General features: G+C 39.5%; 1 protein-coding gene across 1 annotated transcript in view; it reads right to left on the bottom strand.

Moving 5' to 3' along the window:
• The window catches only part of POPDC1 (popeye domain cAMP effector 1), a 35,591-nt gene extending 7,887 nt beyond the window's left edge, over positions 1-27,704 (bottom strand). Inside the window, exons 1-7 of the mRNA XM_087443939.1 lie at positions 27,518-27,704; positions 23,581-23,817; positions 20,602-20,726; positions 17,810-17,997; positions 16,891-16,999; positions 10,271-10,438; positions 9,200-9,341 (exon numbers count right to left, since the gene is read on the bottom strand). Of these exons, the coding sequence (XP_087300065.1) occupies positions 9,200-9,341; positions 10,271-10,438; positions 16,891-16,999; positions 17,810-17,997; positions 20,602-20,726; positions 23,581-23,817; positions 27,518-27,704 (1,156 nt within the window). The remainder of the gene's footprint in view (positions 1-9,199; positions 9,342-10,270; positions 10,439-16,890; positions 17,000-17,809; positions 17,998-20,601; positions 20,727-23,580; positions 23,818-27,517) is intronic.

The following is a 27,704-nucleotide window of genomic DNA, read 5'->3' on the forward strand; positions in this document are numbered from 1 at the left end:
GTACTTGCCTCTCTCCCTTACTGGAAAACAAGCATCTGGAGGGCAGTCACCACTGCTTCTTCTCTCCTGCAGCCTCTCAGAAGTACCCCCCCCACACCCAGGTGCTTGATAATTACTCAGCACATGAAAAAACTCCCTCCTCTGAAACTCCACACGGGGTCTCCAGAAAGCTGGTCCTGAGGATGTGGGAAAAGCACATGGCCATCACATTTAATCTCTGCCAGGTCAAGCCCCCACCCTACGGCGGGCACCACCGCCATTCCTCAAGTGCAGGCAGGTCTCGGTTACGGTAAAACCTCACTCTGAAAAGGGACTGTTATCACTATATTCTGAGTCACGTCCCCTGAGGGAAATCACTTTCATGTAACTGACTGACTCAACAGCGCTTACAGCAAGAGTACTGTCCCCTCAAGTCAACACCAATAAGGTTTGTCAGTACCCTCACCTGCTATAAAGTTTTCATCCACTCAGCAAAAAGAATCCCCGTGATGCTGGGTTAAATGTTGGGGAAATAAAATAAAATCGGGGCAATCCATCCTCACCACATCCATACTATTATTTCTACTTTACACTCAGAAGCTAAAGCAAAGACCATCTGGACAACCTGTGAAAGAAGGCAGAGTGGGGGGCTGCCACGGTGAATGCCTTTCTCACCAAGAGTGAACCACTCAGAAACACATTCTGGCAGGAAAAACCAGGTGGCCTTAACAGCCAGTAAGATTGAACTTTTCTGCTCAAGTTCTTTTCACACGGAGAATGCTCAATTCACTTTCGTTTCAGGCTTTGTGGCTGAGAGGGAGCCCACAAGTCCCTCAGGTCCTGGTTCCCACAACAACAAAGACTTGCTGCTCTTTCTCCGCCTGGCAGAGGTACCACAAGGCAACAGGAACACGGCCTGACTTGTAACTGCCAGAAGCTCCCGAGTGCCAGCTCAACAGGACTCAGAGTCACAGAGAGCGCCTACTCTGTACCCACTTCAGTTAGCCTGGGCCTCCTGTACCACCGAGGGCCACGTATGATGTTCATCTGGCCCTACCTGGGAATCTGCCACAGTCACAGTCAGGAGAAAGGCAAGGCTTCGAGGAGCAAGGAGCTCACCTGGCCCTAGACCCAGTGTTCTCCAACCTCAGCAGGAGACCTGCTGGTTCAGGGGAAAGACTCAGAGACCATCACTTTACTGCTGGAAATCATTTCTTTGTCCACTAATAAATTCAAACCCAATTTGGAATATTAATCCAAAAAAAAGAGAAAAAAAGAATATTCTGCTTCAAGGGAACTATCTCACATTTCACAAGTTGAAATTAATAAATTCTTTCTACAGTTTGCCTGGTTTTACATTAATTTTATGCACTGATGCATCATCAGACAATTGCCCAGAAGGCCCAACACCTTACCCAGATGTGAGAGCGTGAGGGAGGAGAGGGGAGAAACTGAGCTCTCTAGTTAAGTGCTCTTTCAAATTACTTTTGCCCCTCAAGACATTACGACGAGGTTCAAGACCTCTACATAATGCTTTACTTTTAATTTATTCCAAATTCTAGAGGAGGAAATAATTCCATATCCATAAATTTTCCAGAAAACTGATTTTTATCCTCCTTCTATTAAAACCACTTGAGACAGAAGTGGTTCACTACATCCTCTGGTATTTATTATAATCAAGAAGAGATAAAAAGCATTTTTTTTTGTTTTTGCTTAGTTATAATCACCTTCCAATTGGCTCTGGCTGCTAATTAGCACAGTTTATTATAAAAGTATGTAAAACAAAGAATCTTAGACTGAACTGCAATGCAGACTCATCAGGTGTGAAATTGCTAAACGGTTATGTCAAGAGTTACTGTTGCTTGCGGGATGTTTTGTACTACACCAGGTGGCAAAAAAATCTTCTGCTGAAAAGACTTACACATCCCTTCCAGAGATATCAATGCACCGAGAAAGCACAGATAGGTGAGCAGAACTGACTCTGAGCTGTACACCATATTCAGTGTGTTTGGGTCAGAAAGAGAACTGGGGCACCAGGCAGCAAGCCTGAGGGTAAGAAAGAAAAACTGAAACTCCAAAACATGAGCTTGAGCAAATATAGAAGACAGACTTGAAAGTAAGAGCCCTGAACCAAACAGTGGACCCCTCCACTTGTGCCAGATCACAGGGGGTGACAACACCGTGGACACCCACAGGGGGGTTTGGATCCCGGAAGCAGAGGCTCTCCTCAGCAGACCTGTTCAGACAGCGACTAGTACCAGATCCTAGTTGAGGAGGACAGGAGCTTGCTATTCAGACCCACTGTGCATCCCTGAGGGTCATTGCCTACAAGTGCACACTAGCCATTGGCCTCCGTGGAGGCTGCCCCACCAGACTTTTTTCTGTCTTCCTAAAATCTGGAGTTAAAGAACTACAGGAAGCCTTCTTATTCACGGACCAGTAACAATCAGTCAAAATTCTTAGTAAAAAATTAGGTAAGAGAAATCTCCCTTGACAGAATTTTGTCCTATTAAGCTTATTTCTATTTCAGTGTGCTTCTAATTACCTGAGGGCCAGAGGGCCTCTTCTAGCAAGTAAAAGTAAACAGACATATTTGCTGTTCTTAAATCCAGAGTGAAGGTCACACCTGTTTCAGAGAATGAATAAGCGAAATCAAGTGTGATGTACCATAATATGAAGTTCGTCAAGTGACTTTTCTCTCTGCTGAAGAAACACACTTTTTAAAAAGGAGCAACGCTTTTGCTAATTATCCAATATAATGTTGTAAAAATTTTTTTCCCCCTCTCCTCTGTTAACTTTGATGACATTTTCTCCATTCCTTTCAAAGTGTTCTTGTTTTTATTATGTTTAACCATCTGGCCAATTGCTTTAGCAAGTAATTAAAAATCTTAGAGGTTTAGAATTTTAATTAGATTATATAATTTTTGATGAATGGGGATGAGGAAGAATTTAATGGCTTCTTCACTAGAAAGGATTATCATCCCTTTTCCTGTCTTTGCCTATTTATATCACAAGATTTTTTTTTATTGAGGTCATAAGATTTTTTTTTTACTTGAAGAAATTGAGTTTGGATTGAAGCTTTCTGAACAATAATGCTGAACGGTAGGTAAGGCCTTTGTACCTAATTTCCATTAGAGGGACTCAACACCAGCATTGAGGGACTCGAGCAAAAAAGTGTACAAATTAGTGCAAATGGGGACACTGGAGGAGATTGTTGCTGGCCCAAGGAGTCATTCTCAGATCCATTCCTAACTACTCAGATGGGTGGTCAGGACCCTGAACTGCACAGCAACAGGTGTGAGCAGCTAAGGAACAGTGAAAGCACTACAGCCCCTTCCCGCCCACAAAGAGAAAGCTGTAGGGTCACGGAGATGGTGGATAAACTCAGGAGAACAGGGAAAACAGTTCTAGGATGGCAGCTGTGCAACAGACCCAGAGAATAACCAGTCCAGGATGAGGTAGGACAATGGGAGGCTCTGCGAGGAAAGCGTCTGAGACAAAGGGAACACGGAATTGATGGACTGAGAGAGCGGGGACATAAGACAAAAAATTCAAGGATAAGAAAAAGAAATGCAATTAGAGGGGCCGGCCCGGTGGCACAAGCGGTTAAGTGCGCGCACTCCGATGTGGTGGCCCCGCACTCTGATGTGGCGGCCCGGGGTTCGCCTGTTCGGATCCCGGGCGCACACCAACACATTGCTTGTCAAGCCATGCTGTGGCGGCGTCCCATATAAAGTAGAGAAGATGGGCATGGATGTTAGCCCAGGGCCAGTCTTCCTCAGCAAAAAAAAAAACAGGAGGATTGGCAGATGTCAGCTCAGGGCCGATCTTCCTCACAAAAATAAAAAAAGAAGAAAGGCAACTAGAAATACCCATAAAAACAAAAGGCAGTTTGAAAAGGCATGGTTCCATTATGAAACAAGCACTCAGAGACTTTAAGAAGAAAATGGATTTCACCTTAAAAAATGGGTAAGAAGCTAGAAGATACTGGGGATATGGTGAATAAGATGGCCCCAAAAGCAAGGCAATAAAAAAACTAGGGAAAAAAGGAAGGGCAAAGTGTGAAGTAAACTGTGGCATGATTTTTATATTGTGTACAAATGGAGAATCCATCTGAACTTGATACTAGTAACAGACTCCTTTCAACAGAACAGAAATCATGAAATTATTGGAACCAAAAAGAAAGAAATGGAATCATAGCCTACAATTTGATTCTGAATAAAGCATAATAATGTCAACATTGTTTTTTGCTATAAACTTTGCAAAACAATCCATAGATAAAAAGCAAGGAAGACCTAATGGCAGTTACCAAAGAGAACAAAGTATTTAATACCACTGAACTGTACACTTAAAAAGACATATGTTATATGTATTTTACCACAAAAAAATTAAAAAAAAAAAAAAGAACAGAATGTACATGTTGTCAACCTTGATTGTTTAAAAGTTAAAAAAGAGACCCATGACAGTTTGAAGGTAGAAGGGGGAAAGAATGAGAAAGAGTTGGGATGATAATGTCTTCACCTTTAAAAATGCTTCAGAGAGGAAAAGAAATGGAGGTTGAAGTGTATTATTTAATGTTACAAAGGTGAACAATATAGGAATAAAAACTAGTGCTATCACACCATACTGCGCAGGAGGAGGAAGGGAAGTTAAAAAGCGAGCTAAGTTAGGCTAGAAGATAAAGGTTAAGTGGATAAATCAATAAATAACAGCACATTATTTAGCATTTTGGACAAAAATCGTGCCAATGTGATTGTTCCTAGGGAGCAATAAGGTTGGAGGGGGCCAGTTCTTTTCTTTGAAAGATGTTTTTTTTTACTATTTGATATCTATGCGTGTATATTAACTTGATAATTTTTGAAATTTTTGATTATAAGATTGAAATGTATAACTGAATAAAATCCTTTTACAGTCATCTTATAGATGAGAAAATGCTGTGTGAGGATAGAGGCCATCTCATGGATTGGTGAGGGCGGGGGTTCTGAAGACAGAGAGCACAGCCCCTACTGGCTGGGGAACCAAGGACGCAGAGGAGATCCATGTCACACTCCTCAACCTTCAAAGGGGAAAATGAACACCAACCTCACTGGGTGGTTGTGGAGAGTAAATGAGAACATGTATGAAAGTGGTCAGGATGTGTCAGCTGCTGCAGCAGTGGCTGAATACCCCCAAACAAGTTTACAGTCACACACGGATCTGAATATTTGCGAGGTAAAACGCAGAGCAACAACTTATAACAAATTCAACACTTCTCCATTTCAAGGCGAGCGGAGTGGCCTTGATCTGGTTCTTTAAGCTCTCTAAGCTGCACTCCACTCATCTGTAAAGTGGGGGCACTGCTTTTCACTAACCATCTTGGTGGGGCTGAGAAGTTTTCATGGGCTCTTCCTCCGTATTCTTGATTCCTGATCACATCTCCTTCCTACTCTCCATATAACTCACCTAAAGCTTGTTGTGTATAAATCTACAGTTGTTCACAGGGGGAATGAAATACAAATTGAGTTGAACAGATTATTTCATGAAACCAGCTTTGAAACTAAGAATGCTATATTGGCTTTTTGCATCTTTCTAGGTAGGTAAATAGATAAGAGAGCTGAGAGAAACTCATTATGTCAGATATGTTGCTAGTCTTTGCAGACAAGAATACTAACCAGACGCAAGCTAACTTGACTTAAAGCATATTTGTGCAACTAGGTCACATGAAATTAGTAGACTGTCCAGAGCACCATCTTGACATTAGTAACAAAAAAAACTTGAAAAGGTTTTTTGTCAGTGAGAAACATCTCTAAACATTACATAGTATCTTTAAAAAATCATAAATGTTAATTATAATTTCTGAAAAAATACATTTAAACTAACAAAATCTTACAAAGATGAGTTCCAACTGGCTGCATTGCCTATATTGCCTCAGGATTTAAAACAAACCAAACAATAGGTTATTTAACCCCAATTAACTAAGATAAAGTTGTGTAACTTTCAAGGAAACGTGTCCTCCTGTTGCCATGACAATGCCTGTACTGGCACCACTTATCGGTGATGCAACCACCAAGTACAATCAATCTGTGCGTGTGTGTGTGTGTGTGTGTTGCCCTTCCATGCCCTTCCTGCGCAGCCCCTGCAGGACTGAAGATCCATACGCTAATGGCAGTTCTAGCCAAGTGACTTCTCTGGTCCAGGAAACATGAGCGGAAGTGGCATGCGACACTTCTAAAGGGGAGCTTTAACAGCCATCAATAATTCTGCCACTACTGTCTTCCCTCTGCCATGAGAATGGCAGTGACCCAGGCAGCAACCGATCCTCTGGTGTCCTAGAGTGAGTAGGACACGCCTGGAACAGCACTGATGTGCACGTGAGCGAGAAGGCAGCCTCTCTGTTACAGCGAGAGATTTGGGGGACTATCTGTTAGCGCTGCATCACCTAGCAAAACTAACACACCTCTCCACGCAGGACTATAGTGGAGATTAAATGGGATTATGTATGGAGTACCTGAAAAAATAATAGCTGCTATTGTCAATAAACGTTTGTTCCCTTCTCTCTTCTAGCATTCACGAAGCTGATACCATCGCTGAGAGCACCTGCCACAGTTGCCCCCACTGGCACATCAGGAACCTGGAATAATCAGAGCTTAGTCACTTGTTTTAGGAACCTAACATTGGTGAAGGCCTACCACGTGTTCAAAATGTGATAAATTTTATTTCAGCCTGACAGTCCTAAGAGATTAGTTTCGTATTCTCTGTTTTACAAGGAATGTAGTCTGTAATATGGAAAAGTAGACGGCATATTGATGGGTCTGGCAAAAGAAAAACAAAAACAGCCTTCTATAGTTCTGAGCTAAAACTTAAGTAAGAGAAACAAGAACTAACCAGTTTTTAATGAATTACATGCTTGGGTGAATTAAATAATTCATAATTAGTATCAGTGTGTTCTGCTCAAGTACTAACGTCTTTCATTAAACTGCAGGAGTGAAGCCAAGAAACTCAGAGTGAGGACTGGTGCAAGGAAGCAGGTATGAACATGGATCTGTTGTGCGATTCACACACACACGCTCAAAAAGACGCCCGCGTCTGTAGCTACACGTGTTTGGATCATGTGTAAGATTCTGCATAATAAATCTGAGGCTAAAATAATCAAACAACTTAAGCAGGTCGTACACATTTTTAGTACAGCTAAGTCCAACTAGACAAGGGCACTGAGAGGTAAAAATGTGACCCTGCACTCAAGGGCAGCACACTTCTGTACAAACACTGAAGTTTTAACGATCCATGCCGGGAACGGCTGTTTGGATTAAACTCACGATTCGCTATAAAAGGGAAGGAAACAGACCAGGCGTCGTGGCCAGAACCAAGCCTGCGCTGAGATATGACAGCTCATGTCAGATTAGAAAGGTCATGTGATTTACTCCAGGTCACACAGCTAACAATTATTACAGCAAGATTTGAACCCAGATCTGTATGCACAACATGTGTGATCAATCCACTGAGCACCTGCAAATACAGGTTTCTGGAAGCAAGTACAGTGCTTGTCTCGAGAGCACTGTCCAGTACTTAATCTTGAAAACATGTTTTAATTCTATTTAAACAACATACTCTAAATAAGTCTTTTTTTTCCTAAAATGTTATCCTCAAAAGATTTAGATTATGTAATACAATAACACAGGAAAAAGAAACTGATTTTTAGAAAACAAATGGTCATACTATACATACTGCTTGTTCTTGGTGCTTCCTAAGCAAGACTGTAAAACTGAAAAAAAAAGGAACTACAAAAATAAGCTATTCTAGGGGCTGGCCTGGTGGCATAGTGGTTAAGTTTGTGTGCTCCGCTTCAATGGCCCGGGGTTCACAGGTTCCAATCACGGGCACAGACCTATGCACTGCTTATCAAGCCATGCTGTGGTGGCGTCCCAAATACAAAGTAGAGGAAGATGGGCACAGATGTTAGCCCAGGGCCGATCTTCCTCAGCAAAAAGAGGAGGATTGGCAACAGATGTTAGCTCAGGGCTAATCTTCCTCACCAAAAAAAAAAAAAAAAGCTATTCTATAGGAATAGTATATCACTATACATATAATTCAGATGGGTCCATTTGAAAATGCTTATTGACCACCAAACTGTTTCAACAAGGCAGATGATACATTTGATATGCTACTAGATTACAGAGTTTGGTCAATCTCAGTACTTTCAAAAGCTACTTTGGAATAAAATACAACCATTTCCAATTTCTCATTTGTGTTGTTCCTGAAATCTCCTTTAGGTCACATTTCTATGCCTAGACTTTGCTTTGGAAGCTTACACCAATTATATGGCCTTGTCAAATTCCAGCCTCTCCTGACTATGTGATACTTAAAATCCTTAATCCAATGTATCTAAAGCATCCAAAGTTAGAAGATCATTTACATAAACACTTAGGATTGTTCAATGTATACCTGAATTAAAGGTTACTTTGGAGTAATATACAATTGGAAATATTAATAGATTTTAGTTTATGCAATGGGAGAATTTATCTGCCTTTTGGCTGTTTCACATGAATTTGTTCAAAGTTCTTATACTATCATTCTTGGAATAATTCTTAAGATAATTTTAAGCATTTAATTTAACATTAAATTTAATTTTAATCTCATTTTACTTACTAATCTTCAAAATCTGTGACATTAGTGTTACTTAAAATGTTTTAAAACAATCTAAACTATAGAAGAATCTTGGAAAATGTGCCTCTTGGTGGGTGTGCGAATAAGGTAACTCACAGGGGTGTTGAGTGGTTTCCTTGATCTTCTGGAATATTTCATTACCCAATCACCTGTTAACTCTTCGTGCTCACACTGAGATAACCAGCCAGCAGTAAAACATCCAGCAGTTCTTTCCTACCATTTTTACACATTGCTGGGTCTAGGCTTTCACTGGAACTAAAATCATGAAAACAACAAAGCCGAATATCCAGCAAACCATATGGACGCTTCCACACTATGCCAGTGAACCAGGAGTATTTAAGAAAAGTATATGGCAAAACAAGTGAACGATTTCTGAAATGGAACTAAGGGTTCTAAAGTTGGATTTTAGCTGATGTGCAATACGGAAGATAAGCTAGGAAAAATTTGATTATTTTTATTGTTACCTTTAGGTTGCCAAATAGCCTCCTGTGAAGTTATTTTTCTGATCAAAGTTGTCATCTATTTCTAGTGACATCCATCAGAATCCCAGAGTATTATCAGTTTGAGGATAACTTACAAAGAGAGGACACACTGGAGGTGCTCCGAAGAAACTGGTGTAAGCCGTCCTCACTGTCACTGGAGCTGGCTATGCTGTTCCTCATTTCCAGCATGGAGATCTGTGTGCAGAGGCTGAGCTGGTGTTCCAACTTTTTGGCCTTCTACAAAGCAAAGTTTTAAGATTTCTGAGAATCTATGGAACTTAGATCATATATTCCCTGTAAGCTGCATTTACTTTTCCTTGAAATCAAAGACTACCTGGTAACTAGTAAGTGCCCAATTAAATGTTAGCTATAATTTTTATTATATGCTATTACTAAAATACATTATAAAAAAATTTAATATACTCATAGTCTATTTATTAATCTGAAAAGTAATAAGCACCAACTGAATTTGATAAGCAGCCTAGAGAAGACGATTTTAAGAAAGCACCCACCCATACTCACAGTCCCTGGAGAACAGTACTTATCACAGAAACAATATTTTGCAAGTTCCCGTCTGTAATCATTTTAATTTCCTTTTAAGAAAATGTGGAGAAATGAAGATCAAAGTGCAAATTGTTGAGGATCTATACAGCTAGAAATTCCTAACTGAATTGCTGCAGGCTTCTGTCCCAGACCTCTCTTGTCACTTACGGGCTTTCTGGGAGGGGGGCTGACCAGGAGGAAGTGCAGGACTGGAAGACACCAGGGTGAAAATGCCAACTTCCTGCTTGCTGGGGTTTGTCAGTCTGCAGCCTCCCCACTCCCCTGCCTTCTCGGGCCTCCTCCACCCCCGGCCCCCTCCCAGTCCCTCACCACCTTCCTCAGATTGCTTAAAAGACTCTTTGTGAAGAGGGTAGACCTCATCACCACAAATGGAGGTCCCTGACACTTAGAGACACCTCACCAGGTCATGGCAAATGTAATAACTACAAAATATTTCCTCATTCTTGAGAAACGATTCCCCGAAGGGTCTCTAAATTACAAGCGTTCCCACCTCACTAACACACGAGTAATTAATGAAAATTCAGAAAAATATATATTGCATAAAAGTGAGGTATACCTCCCTATACATATTTATTTAACAAAATAAACACAAAGACACTTACTTTATCATTTAAAGTGGGATCATTCAATGAATACAGCTTATTTGTAATGTCTTTTCCTATAAGATATCTAAATATTTCATACAGGAAAGGTTCTGATTCCAGAAAGTAAGTTAATCTTTCTCTTGACCAGCATAAAAATCTGCAGTTATCATCTGCAATAATGGTGACCTGATAAAGAAACAGAGAAAGAAAAAAGCATGTCTAACTATATGAATTATGACTGTAGTAACCTAGGGGCAGGGAGAAGTAATTTGGTGGATATTATTATAGCCATGATTTGTCATATTAGTTAAATTAAAATAAGACCCAATACACACAAGCTTCTATAACAAAATATAGAATTACATTTAAAAACAACCTTCAGACTAAATAAACGCACATTCTCCAAGCTTTGTTGTTTTGTTTTGTGAGGTGTGGTGACAGAAGAACGGCCCCTGTGTCAATACCACTGCTGTAAAGTGCACTAGACTGATGTTCCGACTGTACATATAATTTACGACCAAATATTTCTTTACGCCCTGATAATTACAACAGGGGTTTAAGAATACAGCTGCAACCAAAGGAACTGAGGTAAGATTGGGGAGGCAAGTTACAGATGAAAGAACTGCCCAGCCGACGCTGCAAACACACTAGAGAATGAGAAGACTGACGCACGAGAATTGGTTTTAGGGCCCAGGCTGTTAATGATGAATATGGCTAGTGAGGGTCCTTCTGTCATAGGTATTTCTCGAATGTGACCTTTCAAGGCTAGTTCCAGGGTAGCCCACTGGGGACCCTCATAGAGATCCCCTAGTTAGCTCAGCACTGGGAAACCATACCCTTTCCTTACGTATTGTTACATGGAAAGTGGGAAAGCACTGTAATCGCACTACGCAGAGCTTGCTTATTCCTCTGATAAATCCTTTCTCCAGAGTGAGGGCCATGCCCACACTCACAGCTCAGCATCAGGAAGCCCTTCCTCCCACGCAGGTCCCTCCCATCACTTAGTACTCCTCCTCTGAGCTTCATGAGGCTCATGAATATCGCATATCACTGAATCCAAAATCCATTAAATCTGTTGACAGATCTGTCTCTCCTGAGTACTCTGACAGCAAGGCTAGTGCATCCTCACGTCTGAATGCCCGGCTTCCAACACAGAGTGGTGCTCAATGCATATTTATTATATGAAGGAATTAACAAAAGAACACAAATACTGTTGAAGGCAGAAACCATTTTTACTTCCTCAACATTAAACCCAATGCCTGTCCAAGTAGAAGATCAATAAACATTTTTTAAGTTGACATTAAGTCATATCTGAGCCTCAGAGCAAATATTTCTAAAGGAGCTCTTTCCCCTTGGCTAGTCACAAAATTAAACATATTTCAGATGACAAGGGGGTATTTATGTCTACTAAGAGAGAAAATGGAAAACCCAGCTTCTCTCCTTATGTCAATAGCTGAAGTCTGATCTTTAGCAAATTAGAGGGTTTGGCTACTTTAAAAAGTGGGTCAATATTCCTAGAAAAAAGTTTGCACTTACTTATTATATTAAAAGTAGTAATCTCCAAAATCGAAATCCACATTTGGATTTAAGAAACGTATCAGCAGCTCTACGACTGAATGAAACACTACATTTCATTCATTCTTTCAACACACATTATTATGCATGAACTTTATGACAGACACTGAACAAGGCACTGAGGTTACAACAGTGAACAAGAAAGACAAGATCCTTGCCCTAAGAAGCTTACATTCTAGTGGAGGAAGCTGATAATAAATAAAGAAATATGACACCCTCAGGTGGCCATAAGAGTTTTGACAAATACAGAACAGGGGAAAGTGGTAGAGAATAACTAGGGAATAACAATAGCACATAATGCCACTCACTTTATATATGTATTTTACTTTTAAACATTTAGGTGTTTTTACATCTACCTGTAAGCGGATCCTCAAAATTGCCTTTAAGATAAGACAGGTAATATTCTTTCCATCTTTCAGATGCCAAATGAGAAGCACCAAAAAACTTATTTATGAACACATGTTAATTAGCAGTGGAGTGAGCACTTCTGACTTCCAGCCCAGACATACTTTCCCTCCAGGCCAAACCCTACCCAATGTGTTCAATATTCATCAAGACCATCACATAGAAAGTAATTTGGCCAAGTGACCACAAGGTTGGCTCACCATCAAGAGTTCCACTTGCAAAGAAAGCTGAACACAACGTCATGAAGTCTACATTCTAGTGGAGGAATGTGATAATAAGTAAAGATGTACAACAAAAAAAGACAAGATTTATAGGAAGAGAAGTATAAGGTCAAGCCAGTTCTAAGGAGTTCCTAGAAACAGTAGGAGATGGGTAAGTAAATGCAAGGCAACTGAAGAATATTCTATAGGAATAATTAGAGAAAGGTGTGCACTGGGTACTCATGGTGGCCCAGTCATGCACCCAAGCGCTGAAGAAAGGGTTAGGAGAGTTGAGGTTCCTTCATTTTGCAAAGACGTCATTCACGACTTTAGAAAATAAAATTCATGTAGAATGGAGGAAAAAGTTAAAAGAGGAGTTGGAAACCATCCAGGAGAAGAAAAAGAAATTGAACCTAGGTGATGTATAATGCATTTAACTTCTCTTCAACCATTTTAATAACCTCAAGTTTCCACTGAGGCAGTGATACTTTTAATATGATACCATAATTTTCTTAGCAAATCCATTTCTTATTGATGGTTGAAAAATATTTTAAACTTGTTTAAATTATTATTAAATTTAAATTTAATAACAGTATTCAAATAGTAAGCTATACCTACAGTATGTGTGAATAACTTACAAGTCTACAAGAGCAGGCGTTTAGTAGGAATTGGGTAAGTAGCATATTGACCAAGGTCATTTTACTTGATAGCTAATATTTCACTTCTGCCAAATAGTTTTATTTCATCATTTCTTGTCACAACAGTCAAGTAAAACATATTTTTAATGAGGAATTTTTATTAAGCAATATAGGAATTTTTAAAGCTTCCATAAAATAAATTTGCTTCTTAAGTTATTAGGGTACCTCAGCAGTACCATGGTTGAGTTCTTGTGAAGAATTTTACTGAAGAAATAAAAGCAAGCATGGCAATAAAAGATACAGAAGGGGGGCTGCCCCAGTGCAATAGTAAAGTTCGTGCACTCCACTTCGACGGCCTGGGGTTTGCGGGTTTGGATCCTGGGCACAGACTGGCACACCGCTTGTCAAGACGTGCTGTGGCGGTGTCCCATATAAAGTAGAGGGAGATGGGCACCGATGTTAGCCCAGGGCCAATCTTCCTCAGCAAAAAAGAGGAGGATTGGCAACAGAAGTGAGCTTAGAGCTGATCTTCCTCACCAAAAAAAAAAAAAAAAAAAAGACAAAAAGATTTCATTCAGGTAGAGAATTAGACTAAGGGTTTGTAACCGGGTTTGCCATGATTACCTCAAGACACTGGATCAATCCTTCACATTAGATTCCAAACAATTCTACACCCTCACATAATGAGAAGATATATTACACAAGAAAAAGGGCGTCTGAGGGAAGTGCTGAATGTGCTAGCACTGGAAACAGCAGTCTGACAACACGACTTGGTTGACTGTCCTCAGGGGAGAATTTATTTTTTTTTCTTCATGTATTGTACAACATTTCACACACCAAGAATACGAAAACGTGCTAGAAGTGATCTGTTCAACTGATGCTGACTGAGTTCTCAAAAGCACTAAAACAGCAGAGTCAACAGCGGCAGACGAAATTGCTTTGTAGCTTAAGCAAAAGATTTACTGACTGCTGAGGTAAGCTTGTGTTTAAATACCCATTCAAACTTAGCGTTCATTACTTCACAAGACTTTGGACATCTGCCTCTAAGACATTCTTCCTCCCTTAAAGTCAATGAAGCTGTGATTTTCAGGCTTCCCAGGACATGCTATCGACTATGGGAAGGCAATAGTGTGAGACAGAATACAAAAGAAAAACATGCAAATGGTGAAGCTCACTTGATATAAAATGAGGGCAGAAAGAAGAGGAAATCAAACACAAAAGACGACTTGCACCTTTTGTGGTAATGATACTCAAGATTCTATCCACAGTTCTAAGTAGCAACGTTGGTCTGTTAAGTACCAAAATGACCGTAAGCACGGAGGGAGCAGCTGTAAGTTCAGAAGCTGTTTTCTCAGCTCTGTCTCTATGCCTGTCATTGTAATGACCACATGTGCCTGAACAACATTTGTGTGCAATCTCAAGGGACAGTCATTGAGTCCACTTGCCTTTCTTTCCTCCTTTCACCCTATTGTCTAATTCACTAGAACCCCTACACCAAAGAGTGAATTTAAAGAAATAAAAATTCAAAGGAAAAGTAGCTCCTTGTCAGAACACTTGTAACTGTTCAGAGTTAGAGAAAAATGAGATGAGCAGGTAAAAGTTGTGTGGCTGGAGAGGTTTGACCACTACTGACAATTTCAAGTGTCCTCTGCCATGGGCAGAGACAGTGAGAAGTTAGCCCTGGGAGCACGTGACATTTTTCATTTGGAAACTTGCTTCACAAAGAGGCAATAGACTCCTACACAGATGTGCAACAGCTATTTTTTCTCTTGAGTATCTGCCAAGAGGAACATTTTGTAAACAATCAGAACATAATCTCTCCCCAGGGCTTATTCTGATGGAGTCTGCTCCAATTGTAAAGGACACAGGTTCGATGATGCTAGGGGAGTTTTTACCCATTGGCCAATCAGGAAATGCCACACCAGAGTCTACACAGAGAAAAGCTGACTGGTATTTGGGAAGGCTGAATAAATATCCTCCACCCAGCTACGGTACCTCAATTTTGGTCATGTTTTTGGAATCTTAATAGCAATTATCAGGAATATTTATCAACCACAAATTCCAATCCTCAGTCCTCAAGGAGAAAGAAAATTGTAACTACTGGTATGAATTCTTTTTTGTTAACTTAATTATAAATACATTCATGCATCGCTTAACAACAGGGATACACTCTGAGAAATGCGTCATTCGGCGATTTTGTCATGTGTACATCGTGGAGTGTACTTACACAAACCTAGATGGTATAGCCTACTACATACCTAGGCTATATGGTACTAATCTTATGACACCACTGTTGCAGTCCGTTGTTGACTGAAATGCTGTTATGCAGCACATGACTGTATAATATAATTTGAGGTCCAGTGGAAAAGATAGTACATGTTATATCCCTGGCCTCTCAGGGGCCACTTGTTTCTGGAAACAAAAAAGGTTCAGTTCCCATCCTCTCCCAAATCCCAGTCTCCTCAGGAGTACATAAGACTGAGCTATTGTGTAAAACCACTTGCCACTATACACGAAGAAATGGATACAGCATGGAAAACTTGGGCTTTGGATAAAGAAATTATAAGGAGGTCAGAGGAAAGAAGGCGAGAGGAAAGAAGTGGCCCTGTACTAGTCTGCAGAAGGTGGTGAATAAAGATACAATAAGAAGGTTACTCTCAGTGCACCGCTGACCCTCACAAACACAAGGTGAGAGTGTAAACTAGGGGAGCCAGGACACAGCGTTCACTCTCCTTCTGTATCTTAAGCTTAGCCAGCTTGGGAACAGCAGTGAAGCCAGTTAGTGAACTTATATGAGACCTTCTAGTAAATATACATAATTTTAACAAGTTGTGCAGGTTACTCAGGCAGGGTGGGAGCAGGGCAGGGCTGAAACCACTGTAAATAAACTAAACTAAACTGTGTGTCTGTAAATTGTCCTTTTATCTCCATGCGGCATCCCAAATTGTATAGTATCTCAAAAGGAGATTCCAAAATAAGATCTGTCATCAAGAAACACTGACTTTTCCTCCCTCAGGCGACAATATCCCCTTCTATTCCACTTCCTACCTATATACATTTACCCTCTGGCTCATAAGCAACCTTGTTCTCAGGATATTTCCTTACTGCTATTTATTTAGAGGCTGAGCTTAAAGGAAACTCGCACCCTTTTTCTTGGCTACTTTCCTACCAGTAATGAGGGAAATAAAACAGGACTGGATACTTACAGAAAGAATCAAAACGAAGTGCCATGTAACGGAGCATTTTTTTTTAAGACAGAAAAAGAATCACGCTGAGTGGTCCACGTTCAAATTATTATAACTATGAAAAACTTCATTCTTTGCCCTTAAACATATTCATTAAATATAAAACAGTGAGGTCATTAGATTTTTTTTTTCATAAGGATTAACAAAAGTTCTCTAGGGCAAAGCCAGTTTTCTGTTTTTCCCCAATAAAAGTAACCAATTACGAATTTTAGGAACACTGATTATCCACAACTGACATTTTCCTTTTTTCTCATAATAAAAGCATTAGATGTTTTCAGTGGAAAAATTGTAAAAGTTCAAATAAACAAAAAGGAAGAAAACAAAAAAGCAATCAAACTCACAACGCAGGGTTAACAGTGTTAACGCCATGGCCAAATTAGGATATATCTTTCTAGACCTCTTTTGTGCATGTATACACACTATTTTAAGTTTTACAAAAATGGGATCATACTATCTATACCATACGGTCATCTCTTCTTTCAATAAATCATGGCCACTTTTCTATTAATATCCTTTGGATTTTGAATGAGACATGAACTAGTTTCAATCTTCTTAAAAATCATGCCAAAGCATACCTGGAATTTTTCACCTTTGTGCATCTGAGTTGATCTAAATTCAGGAGAATCTATGAAGGCACAGGGGTAAATGTTATGCAGAAAATGTCCTCGATAGGAAACCTTCATTCTGATGACAGAAATTAATGTCAATAAACACATAATAGTTCACAAATAACATGACAATCCTTAAAATCTCCATAATCTAATGGGTTTGAATTTTGTACGCAAGTTTGAAACATTCCACAGATGACTGACATAATTAAAAGCACTTCCTGAAGCACAAGTATTTATTTCAAAATAAGTTTCACCAACAACCAGAAAAAAAAAGCATCCTCTGTTGAACCAGACATGTGCCTTCCAATGGTCATCATCGCTCTTATAGCTGGGGTGACCATACAATTTATTACTCAAACTCAGACACTTTTGAGAGAGAAATAATAATTATTAAATTACTATAATATTTAATATTATACATTCATTATAACAATTATTAAATTATTATTAACATTAATAATAATTATGCCAGAACAATATACACTGGCTCTCTCCCCAGAAGACTGATATTCCCAGAAGTTGTATTTTTGTAATATTCAAAAAAATAAATCACCTCTGAAACATGCATAAGGTTCTTGAATTTTAATACCTGATTTAAACCTACTTCAGTGTTGGCTCATTAATTTTAAATAAAAGGTTAAAAATATTAACAATTGAGAATCCTGACATCAACAAGATTCAGAGCAGCAAATCCTACGTAACTTTAACATGTTGCTCTATAGCATTCTAAAATGCAGTGGTAAAATGAAATTTCACCAGCAACAAACTCTGTGACTGCTTCCTCCATTAGTTAGCAAGCTTCCCCTCCACATTCATTTCCTACCCAGAGGCCATGATAAGATTCAAGGCAACCTGGGAATTCCAATTTCCACAGAGTACTTACTTTCCCTTCAAGAGAATACTCAGACGGTCGTCAACTGAGGTTTTATCCTCTGCAGCATAAGTCTGGCCCTTTTGCAAGGTTTGGATCATGCAGAACTGTCCAGTCAATCTTCTGAACAAATCTGGAGGCACACGGAGCGGTTCAAACAACCGCCGGTAGATGCCATTGAGTTCCTTTTCAATCTTCACCTGAAATGCAGCAATGATGAGATGCTGCACTAAAGTAGCAACACCAAAACGTTGGCTTCCGTGGTCTCAATATGGTTTAGACAACAAACAAATGGAATCTTACACAGAGAGTAAGTGGTGATCTAAGTTTCCATGCTAAAACGGCACTTTTGCAGTTAAACTGAACTCGGAGAGCATATGGGGAAGATTTGCACTACTGATCACATCTCTTCCTCTGAGCCATAAAGCAACTGTGGAGGTTCTGAATATTGTCACAACATTCACCTTCCCAGTCTTAGCATTTTCTATAAATAATATAAAACCTTCTCGTTTTTAGAACAATTTTGTTTCACAGAAAGAAATTATACTAACCTTGAAATATTACAGCAAGAAAATAAACACATAAAATAGGAATCAACGTGGAAACAAATTCACGAAAACATACGCATTAAGCACCGTATCTACATGTAATTATTATTTAATGCATCAAGATAGGAAAACAAACATCCACGGCTACAAACATTGCTTCTCACTTTTTATTCTGAAGCAAAGTAAAGAGTATAAAATGGTTTCAGTGCAGCAATTTCATTCTAAGCTAAAATAAACTCTGTAGAATGGAGAATCCCCTGACAAGTAAAGCTAGCTACTGGAGAAGAGAAAAGCAAAATTGTCCCTGCTGTCAGACTATCCAAGGCCCAGGTCACAGCCCATCTGTGGGCCCAGCATCAGTCTGGGAAAACTGTACCGCATGTGAATGAACACTGGGGCTCAAATGATCATCCATCCCAATGAAATCTATGGCAGCTACACTATGAAGCTGGTAGACCCAGATCAAGAGAGCTGCTCAGATGTCACTGCAGCATCTGCAAAGCTCTTGTCCTGCTGTTTCATTCTAATGAAGAATCAGCACTTATATTTTTCAAAAATGTAGACTGATAGTCTGAGAAGAAACAAAAGCACAGGTACTAAGTGATTTACTTCCTCAGTGCAACCATCACATCAGCATCTTCTGAACCTTTTGTTCAGAACTTGGGTTCCAGCAAGTTCTGATATTCTGAAACCATAATCCTCATTATTACCATCATCTACCTCGTCTACTCCAGAGCTCTAGTAATGAGTGTTTAAAATAATTTATTCACAAATATGTCTCATTTCCAGCATGCGCACTAGCCAATGTGACACAGTAATGAACATATGAACTGAAAAATCTATTGACTCATTTTCATAATCTGCTCATCCTGTAAGACTTAGCTCAAGCCCCAATTCCTTCATGAAGCCTTAAGTCTTCTCTTTGAAAGCATCCACTCATCAAATGTTTTTCTGAGCACCTATGATGTGTCAATCATGGTTGACAGGAACAGGAAATACAACAGTAAGTGTGGTAGATGATATTATTGTTCCCAATGATTTGCTGCTCCCACCCCTCAGAAGAGGATTGTTTATCCCCTTACCCCATCCTACTCCCACATTATCAGGCTTGGCCATGTCACTTGCTTTGACCAATGAAATGTGAGCCAAAGTTTTAAGAGACATTAGGTATTTCTCTTTTGTTCTCTGGGACTTTTCTCTCTGCCATGAGAGTGCACGTCCAGACAGAATCTGCTTCTTCAGCAGAGACTTAAAATGAAGACACAGGGAACAAAGTCACAGCTGATACACAGTTGCCAGAGTCCATGTCTAAGGCGAGTGAGCAAAAAAGCCTGTTGCTGCTATATGTCACTGAGATTTTTGGGTTGTTTGTTACACAGCATAAACTAGAGAAAACTGACTAATATGGTAAGCAAAACAAACTGGGTTATAATGTTTGAGGAGGTTACAATCTAGTAGAATACCTATTACATATATCATCTGTGTCATTCAAATTGTAATTTCCTATGAATTGTCTTATTTTCTACTAGTTTTCTACACCCATGTCTGGCCTTGAACATAGGATTAGGGCAAGTATTATATCTTTTACTTTACTGAATATTCGTGTGTGCTTTGGGTAGTCAGTAAACACGAATGGAGTGATTTCTAGGAGCCATGCTGTTTTCCTATTCTATTCACATCTTTTTGTTCTTGGTATGACCAAGGAAACACAGCAAGATCAACCAGTGTTGAAAAGAAAAAGTTAAATACTAGTGTTTTGGTAACAACTCACCAAAAATGGTGACTTCCATAAATGAATATTTTGGGCATAAGAGAAAAAAATAGTCATTACATTTAAAAAAACAGCATGAAAAAAATAACATGAGCTATTCATCAATCATTAGTATGCTCATGGAAGTTGCCTATGAGTAATTAATTTTATAACTAGGCAAAGATATTCCCAAGTGATATATGAATATCAATAGACAAAAGAAATAATGAAGTTATACAACTAAAAAAAGAGAGAAAATTGTCATGTTCTCTCATGTCTAAATTGCCTTAATGATTTAAAAAGTTTTAAAAACTTGTCTGTAGAACAAATTTCATGTATTCAAATGTTTCACTTTCAGGCATATGTAAACAAAAAGTCTAATTTTCAAAGAAATGATATTAAAGGGAATAAAGATGTTAGATGCTTATTCTCAAGTCTGAACAAAGTAATTTAAAAGCTTTTAAGCTTTAAAATCTCTTCCTTTTTGATTAATTTTTAGTAATTACCGGTCTTTTCTTGTACAAAAGATATAAAAGATGCAAAACGTTGACACCCAGGAACACAGAGTTCCAGATCATGACATCCAAGGCACATCGGTAGAGAGTGGCCCAGACGATGTAAAGGGTACATCCTGTTGAAGAACCAAGTTCACATGTTACATGTCTAGAATAGCTTCAGCATGTAGCTTAATAAATTTGTTATCCTCTGTATGTAAAAGAAACCAAACACATTTTAGGAATACTGAAGCCCAACATCACATTAAGTTACATTGTTTTTTGTCTGATGACCAAAAAAAAAAAACAACCCATGCTTTGTTGCAGAAAATCTGTAAAGTATAGAAAATATATATTTTTTTTGCAGGGAAAGATTTGCCCTGAGCTATCATCTTTTGCCAATCTTCCTCTTTTTTGTTTCCCTCCCCAAAGCCCCACTGCATGGTTATATATCCTAGTTGTAGGTCCTTCTAGTTCTCTATGTGAGCCACTGCCACAGCACGGCAACTGACAGATGGGTGGTGTGGTTCCACAACCAGGAAACAAACAGGACCACTGAAACAGTGAGAGTGCCAAACTTTAACCACTACGCCATCAGGGCTGGCTCAGAAAATATTTTTTAAAAGGGGAAAATATCCATAATTCTACTATGTACTTAAAGAAAACCACTATTTATATTTAACATTTTCTTACAGACTTTATGTATTTTTACCTGACAGCAAACCTAATGAATATACATCTAAAAACCTACTCTTTTACTTATTGTAATGATTTTCCCATTTCATTAAAACTCTTCCCATACATAGTTTTTAATGACTGCAACTGATTAAATCATAATTTATTTAACCATCTCCCTACCGGTGAACAGATGAGATTTTTGGGGGTGTAATTTTTGGTAAGTAGCCAAAACATCTTCATACATAAAAATTTATCTGTTTTTGTGACTGCTTAGGGTGGATTACCTGACAGTAAGTCAAGGGAATGAAATTTATATCTTTTGATGACACTGAAGAATTGTTTTCCAAAACGTTTGTACACATTTGCAGTTTCTTTTGATCAATTTTATGATGGGAGAGTCAATATATTATTTTTAATTAATTAATTAATTATTATTATTATTATTTTACAATTTTATTTATTTATTTTTTTCCCCCAAAGCCCCAGTAGATAGCTGTATGTCATAGTTGCACATCCTTCTAGTTGCTGTATGTGGGACGCGGCCTCAGCATGGCCGGAGAAGCGGTGCGACAGTGCGCGCCCGGGATCCGAACCCGGGCCGCAGGCAGCGGAGCGCATGCACTTAACCGCTAAGCCACGGGGCTGCCCCTATTATTCTTAATTTAAAATAAAATTATCAATATGATACACATATATCAATGACACATACACACATAAAAGCAAACCTCCCACTTTAAAAAGTTATTCATTTGCAATTTTTTATTTCATCAGAATGATTTGGGGCACTTGAATAATAGCCCAAAATGTGAAAATTTAAGTGCTCTTTAAATAATATTACACAGCAAATATTGAAGAAATCTAAAATATTATGACTTAAGGAGACAGGGTAATGTAATGGAAGGACAGAGTGGGAAGCTGGAGGACCTGAATCATGGTCCTGGTTTTGCCACTGTCTCCTGGTCTTAATTTTAGATGAGTCACTTAACTTCTCCAGGCCTCAGTTTCTCTATTTATAAAGTGTTAGACTAGTGATCTCCTTGGTCTGTTCCACCTCCAAAACTGTCTTAAAATTCATAATTTTTATAGGGTGTGGTTTTTTTTCATTCAACATTCTGCTCCTCCTGCTGTAATCCCTATCTTGTACTCCCAGGCAAGAGCCACAGAAGTCCCACCAGCGACCCTCTAGCTACCCTTCCAGCCTCTTCTTTGACGATTCCTTGTCATTTTTCATCTATTTCAGGCACAATGAGCTACTGTTCATTGTCCCTCAATATCTGAGTTTCCCTCTCCTCTGTGCCTTTTACCTGGATAACGCACACACTCACACTCAAAGAAACCCTGCTCATCTTCCAGGATAAAGCCAGCTCTAGTGTCATCTCCTCAATGGGACCCTGCTCCACCTTTCTGCTGAGCCTATCCTCTCCATTTCTTCCTGGCACAGGGGCACACCTGCATCACAGCATCTGACATGTCACATGTGACCACCCATCTGTTTCTCTCCAGCCCCCAAAAGTGTCTTTCTCCAGGATGGAGACTGCCTTCTTCAAGCTTTGTCTGACACATTACCAGTGCTCAAAAATGCACCTGAATGAATGAATCATCAGGGAAATAATCAGAGTAATTTGTCAAGAATCAATGGCTAAAATAATTCAATCATTTTAGTATTTTGACGTGAATTAATTTAACCTGCTTCATCAGGGTTACTGGGGCCCCCAAAAAAGTTTAACTTGAACTATTGTGTCTGGGTAATTGCTTTTGTTCCCAATGTTGCTCTACTGGCCACAGCAAGTAAATGCCTATTCAAATAATAATAGTTAAGACTATATAGTTCTTACTATGTGCCAGCACTATTATAAGTCAAATATATATATGACACACACACACACTCATTTACTTGTCATGACAACCCCAGGAGGTGGTATAATTTTTACCCATATTTGACACATGGGGAAACTGAGGTATAGAAAGGTTACATCACTTGCCACAGGTACACAGCAAGTGTTGGAACCAGGATTCAAATCACACAATCTGGCTTCAGAGTCCACACTCTTACACACAAATGGCTTTTCTGATATCTGGAAAATCTAAGCAACATATGAAAACATACTTAGTTTTATCTAAAGTAAGTAAGGGAGAGATGTGGCATGTGAAGGCCTATGCTCTAAGTTACTTGATATACTGTTAATTCTCTAATGAAGACTTAAATTTTTGGTATGCTATAGACCTGACAAGGGCTACTCTGAAGCCCCCAGTACAAAGCCCATCTGATGCCAGTTACAGAAAAGCTATACCAACTCTCAGCTAGAATCTTACCTATAGTAAACATCCCCCTAAGAAGTATCATATGAAGGTGAAGACTAGTTGGAATAATCAACCCAATTGCAAAAAAAATATTTGCTACATGAAAAACTAGATGATGTATCTCTCTCCAGTTTTCACAAGTGGTCTCATTGGAAGGCACAGGTATGATGCTCTCTAACTCAGGTGTAAAAGCTATTGCAGTTGATTCTGCCAATGGGCTGGACTCAGTATAATTCATCTCGAAAATTCCTATAAAAACAAATAAATGAAAAGACAGTCATAAAAATGGCAGCTGTATCTTATCACCCCTATAGGTGTTATACCAAAATTATTTCTGTAAACTAAATGTTGGTAAACAGACTTCTCTGGTGATTACCCATTAAGCAGACCCACGTTCAAATCCCAGCTCTGTCACCTATTAAATGTATCCATTTCCTTATCTATTATATGATGATAATAACATCTCATTTGACTTTATGATTAAATGAAATGAAATACATAAAATACTTAGCATTATAGTGTACAACTATTCCCTGACATATATATATATATATATGTATCTGAGTATCTGTATATATCTCTATATATCTGTATATAAACATACATGGTGGGAGAGAGAGGAATGAGGGAATTAACTAGTCTAAAAGACAATCACCGGTGTTGATAAACCTAGCAATTACAAAGTTATTTAGTATAGCCTTCCATCAAATTCCCACTAGTGACACTGAATTCAAACACAAGAAAAATAACTGGAAAAATTGATTTTTTGAATACTTTCAGAAAGTATTTTTGAAAATATTTACTATTTGAAATATTTACTATTTGAAGCCTTAGGATATTTGGAAGGCTCTAAATTTATACTGTCGTTAAATCATTACGACATACATATATTCATTCTACATTATATATGCACATAATAAATACATTACTATAATCATTTATATGTACACAGAGAGATATAACATTTACTCCTTCTTTTACTGTGTAATTTAAATCTCTACTTTCTTTCCTATAAAAATTCTAGTTGGTAACATCTCACAAATTGAAAAGTAGTAAACTTCCAGCTTTCTTATATATATATATATATATATATATATATATATATATATATATATATATATATATATATATAGAAAGGGTCATGAATATACAATCAACTATTTAATATTAAAATCTGTAGCAAATACATTTCAAAGAATATACATTTTACACATGCTTACATAAACCTTAACACAAAGTGGCACTATTTCCTGACTATATTACCTGTCCTTGGTCTGGTATTTATAAAACTCTATTATTAGTCATACAAATTGGCCCCAATAAAAACTATGTACATTTATAGAATATGTGAATTGTTTTGTTTCAGGGAAAGAATTCCAAATGGGGACCCAAAATGCCTTTAAATTTAATTTATAAATATGAATTTCTTTCCAAATAAGGTCATGCAATAAGCTATACTTTTCCATTTTTTTCATCATACTAAAGTAAAGGTTTTAGGTGGTAGAATAACTGGTAAGGTTGGACATTTTGAAAGGACATTAATAGATAAATGTGAAAGAATTCCACATCTCTTAAGATGATAAACATACACACAAATTTACAAACTGTGAATGAAATAATCGAGTCAAAGATCTCTTCCCATCATTCTGAAATAGCTCATAAATATGAGAAATAGTTGACTTAGCTATTGATTTGCTGCAGAAAGGAATCATAAAAAGTCAACTACTTTCCAAATGTTTGAATCAATAAAAATATAAGCCTACTGGGACGGGAGATATCATTATTTTAATAAATCTATTTATCCAAAAGTTGGTTTTCAAGGACCAAATCAGAATTGATCTCATAATTTCTGCAGGAGGGAGAATGATATTAAATGTCCTCTATCACTCATAAGTTAATGTCACCATACCATTTCCATGGCACTTTAGAACAAGCTTTCACTCCCATTGTCCTATTTGTTCTTCTAACTATCCTATGTTCTCTATGAGGCAGGGACAACGTCATATTTATCTTTGTATATCCAAGGCCTAGCCTCTATAGAGAATGCCAGAGGCAGAGGTGAAAGCCACATGGAAGGTACACAGACATGACGAACACTTTCAGAAATCACTTTTTGGTCTCCCCAAACCCCAGCAGCAAAGACAGGAGAGGGCCTTGCCTTCCTGAGATTGAGCGAGTCAGGTTCTACACCACAAGCCCCGGGCAGCCACATAAGCCAGGCAAAGTCACTTCTGCTCCTTGGGTCCGCTTCTTCCTGGGAATAGGGACAACTGGACTAGATGGTCTTTGAAACTCCTTCAAGTTTTAATAGCTTGTGGCTCTAATACACATTTGTACAGTAAGTTAATTAATAAATTCCCCCTCACAGCCACCCGATTACACCTGTATTGCCAACTAATCCACTGTAGTTCAGTTTCAGGCTTTTAAAAGTTCTTAAATCGCACTAAAAATACCAATTTCTGGTCAAGAGAACTGATAGGAAAACTATGATCTATTGACCCAAGAACCAGGGAAATAGTAATATGAAGTTTTAAAAGGTAGGATAATCCTCAACATATTTTGATGCACCACATCTTATTAAAGATATATATATATATATATATATATATATACAGTCTACACATTTATTTAATTTTCTACATGTATTATATATTGTATAATAATTAACATCATATATTTATTATACATAATTTATTGTCTATTATTTAGCTATATGTCTATTTTAAAATGCCAGTTACCTATTGTCAATAAATATCGATCAGATCTTGACAGTTTCAGCTTCCTTTGATCACTACTAAAGGGATTTACGTGGCTTACACCGAACTAATCTTTATACACAGAATGAATGGGTCTAATGAGGAAGGTTGGACTGGTAAATTGGTAAAGGTTCAGATTAATTTTAACTAAATCAAGAGAAATTTTCTTTCTCCTATTAGTTCCTTGGAGTCTAATTCCTGAAATTACCTGTTCTAGTAAACTCCTGTTTATCTATTGGTTTTCAAATAGTGTATGCAGGGCTAAATGGTGAAACTAACATTAACCCTTCACCAAACTACAAAAATGAAAAAGATAGCAGTGAGCAAAAGTCGTGCTGGTAGACTTACTCAATTCATTCTGTAATTCTAACGGAACCTTCGCACATCGTCGGAATGGCAAAGGGCATTACGTTGCTAACAGTCTTTTCGCACCTATTCTTGCTTCAAAGCAAGCAGTTTCTGGGACTCGTCTGGCCAACAACCCGTTTCCCAAAGCCTCGTAAACGGGGCGCGGGTGGGTGGCGAGGAGCACCGGTTCCCCAGCCATCTGCGCTCCCCAGGGGCCCTGCTTACCTTGCTCCTTAAAGAAAGAGGGTCAGTGTCAACTGTTCTCCTTGACCCGGAGCTCTCGGTTCATGAGGAGCGTGCGGCGAGCGCCGTGCCCCACCTCGAACGCCCAGCGCCCGGCAGAGGTGGGCGACACGGTGCGCCCGGCTGCGCGCTGCCTCCGCGTAGGACCCGGCGGCCCTACAGGGGCAGGGGGAGCCCTAGTGGGCTCAGGGTCCAGGAGCTCACCAAGCGGGGAGGGGAGAAGCCGAGCTCACCCAGGGCTTGCTCGGGGCACAGCGCGGGAACGGGCACCCGATGGGGCCCGAGCGCCCGGGGACGCTGGCGCTGCCCGACCCGAGTCGCGGCCGCTGACACCTGAGGGTCTGTGGCCGCGGCGCTCAGACCCAGGGTGAAGAGCGGCTTCCAAGGACAGGGAACCCCGCGAAGGCGCGGCCGGCGGGAGAGGGCGGGGCTCCCCGCGGCCGAGGCACGGGGACCGGGCAGCCTCCGCCGGGGTCGGCGAAGTTGCTCCCAGCGGAGGAGGGCTCCAACTTTCGCTTCTAGATTTAGCCCCGGAAGCTCGAGGCTGCAAATAGCCGGGCGCGCGGGGGGAGTCGGCGGCAGCTGCGCCCCCCGCTCCTTACCTGGCTTGTCCCTGGCACGGAGCCTGGGCGGCGCCGGCCAAAGTTTGGGGCGGCAGCAGCGGGGCGCGGGGGACACGGCGACCCGACGGGCGCCCGACGCGAAAGCCTCGGCCGATCGGCGGGTCGGAAGGCTCCTCCGCCCACGCCGGGTCCCCGCGCCGGCAGCGGCTTTGACTAAAATAGTCAT

Source organism: Ceratotherium simum, chromosome 19 (genome assembly GCF_057802395.1).
Source record: "Ceratotherium simum simum isolate JZ-2026a chromosome 19, ASM5780239v1, whole genome shotgun sequence".
NCBI lineage: Eukaryota > Metazoa > Chordata > Mammalia > Perissodactyla > Rhinocerotidae > Ceratotherium > Ceratotherium simum.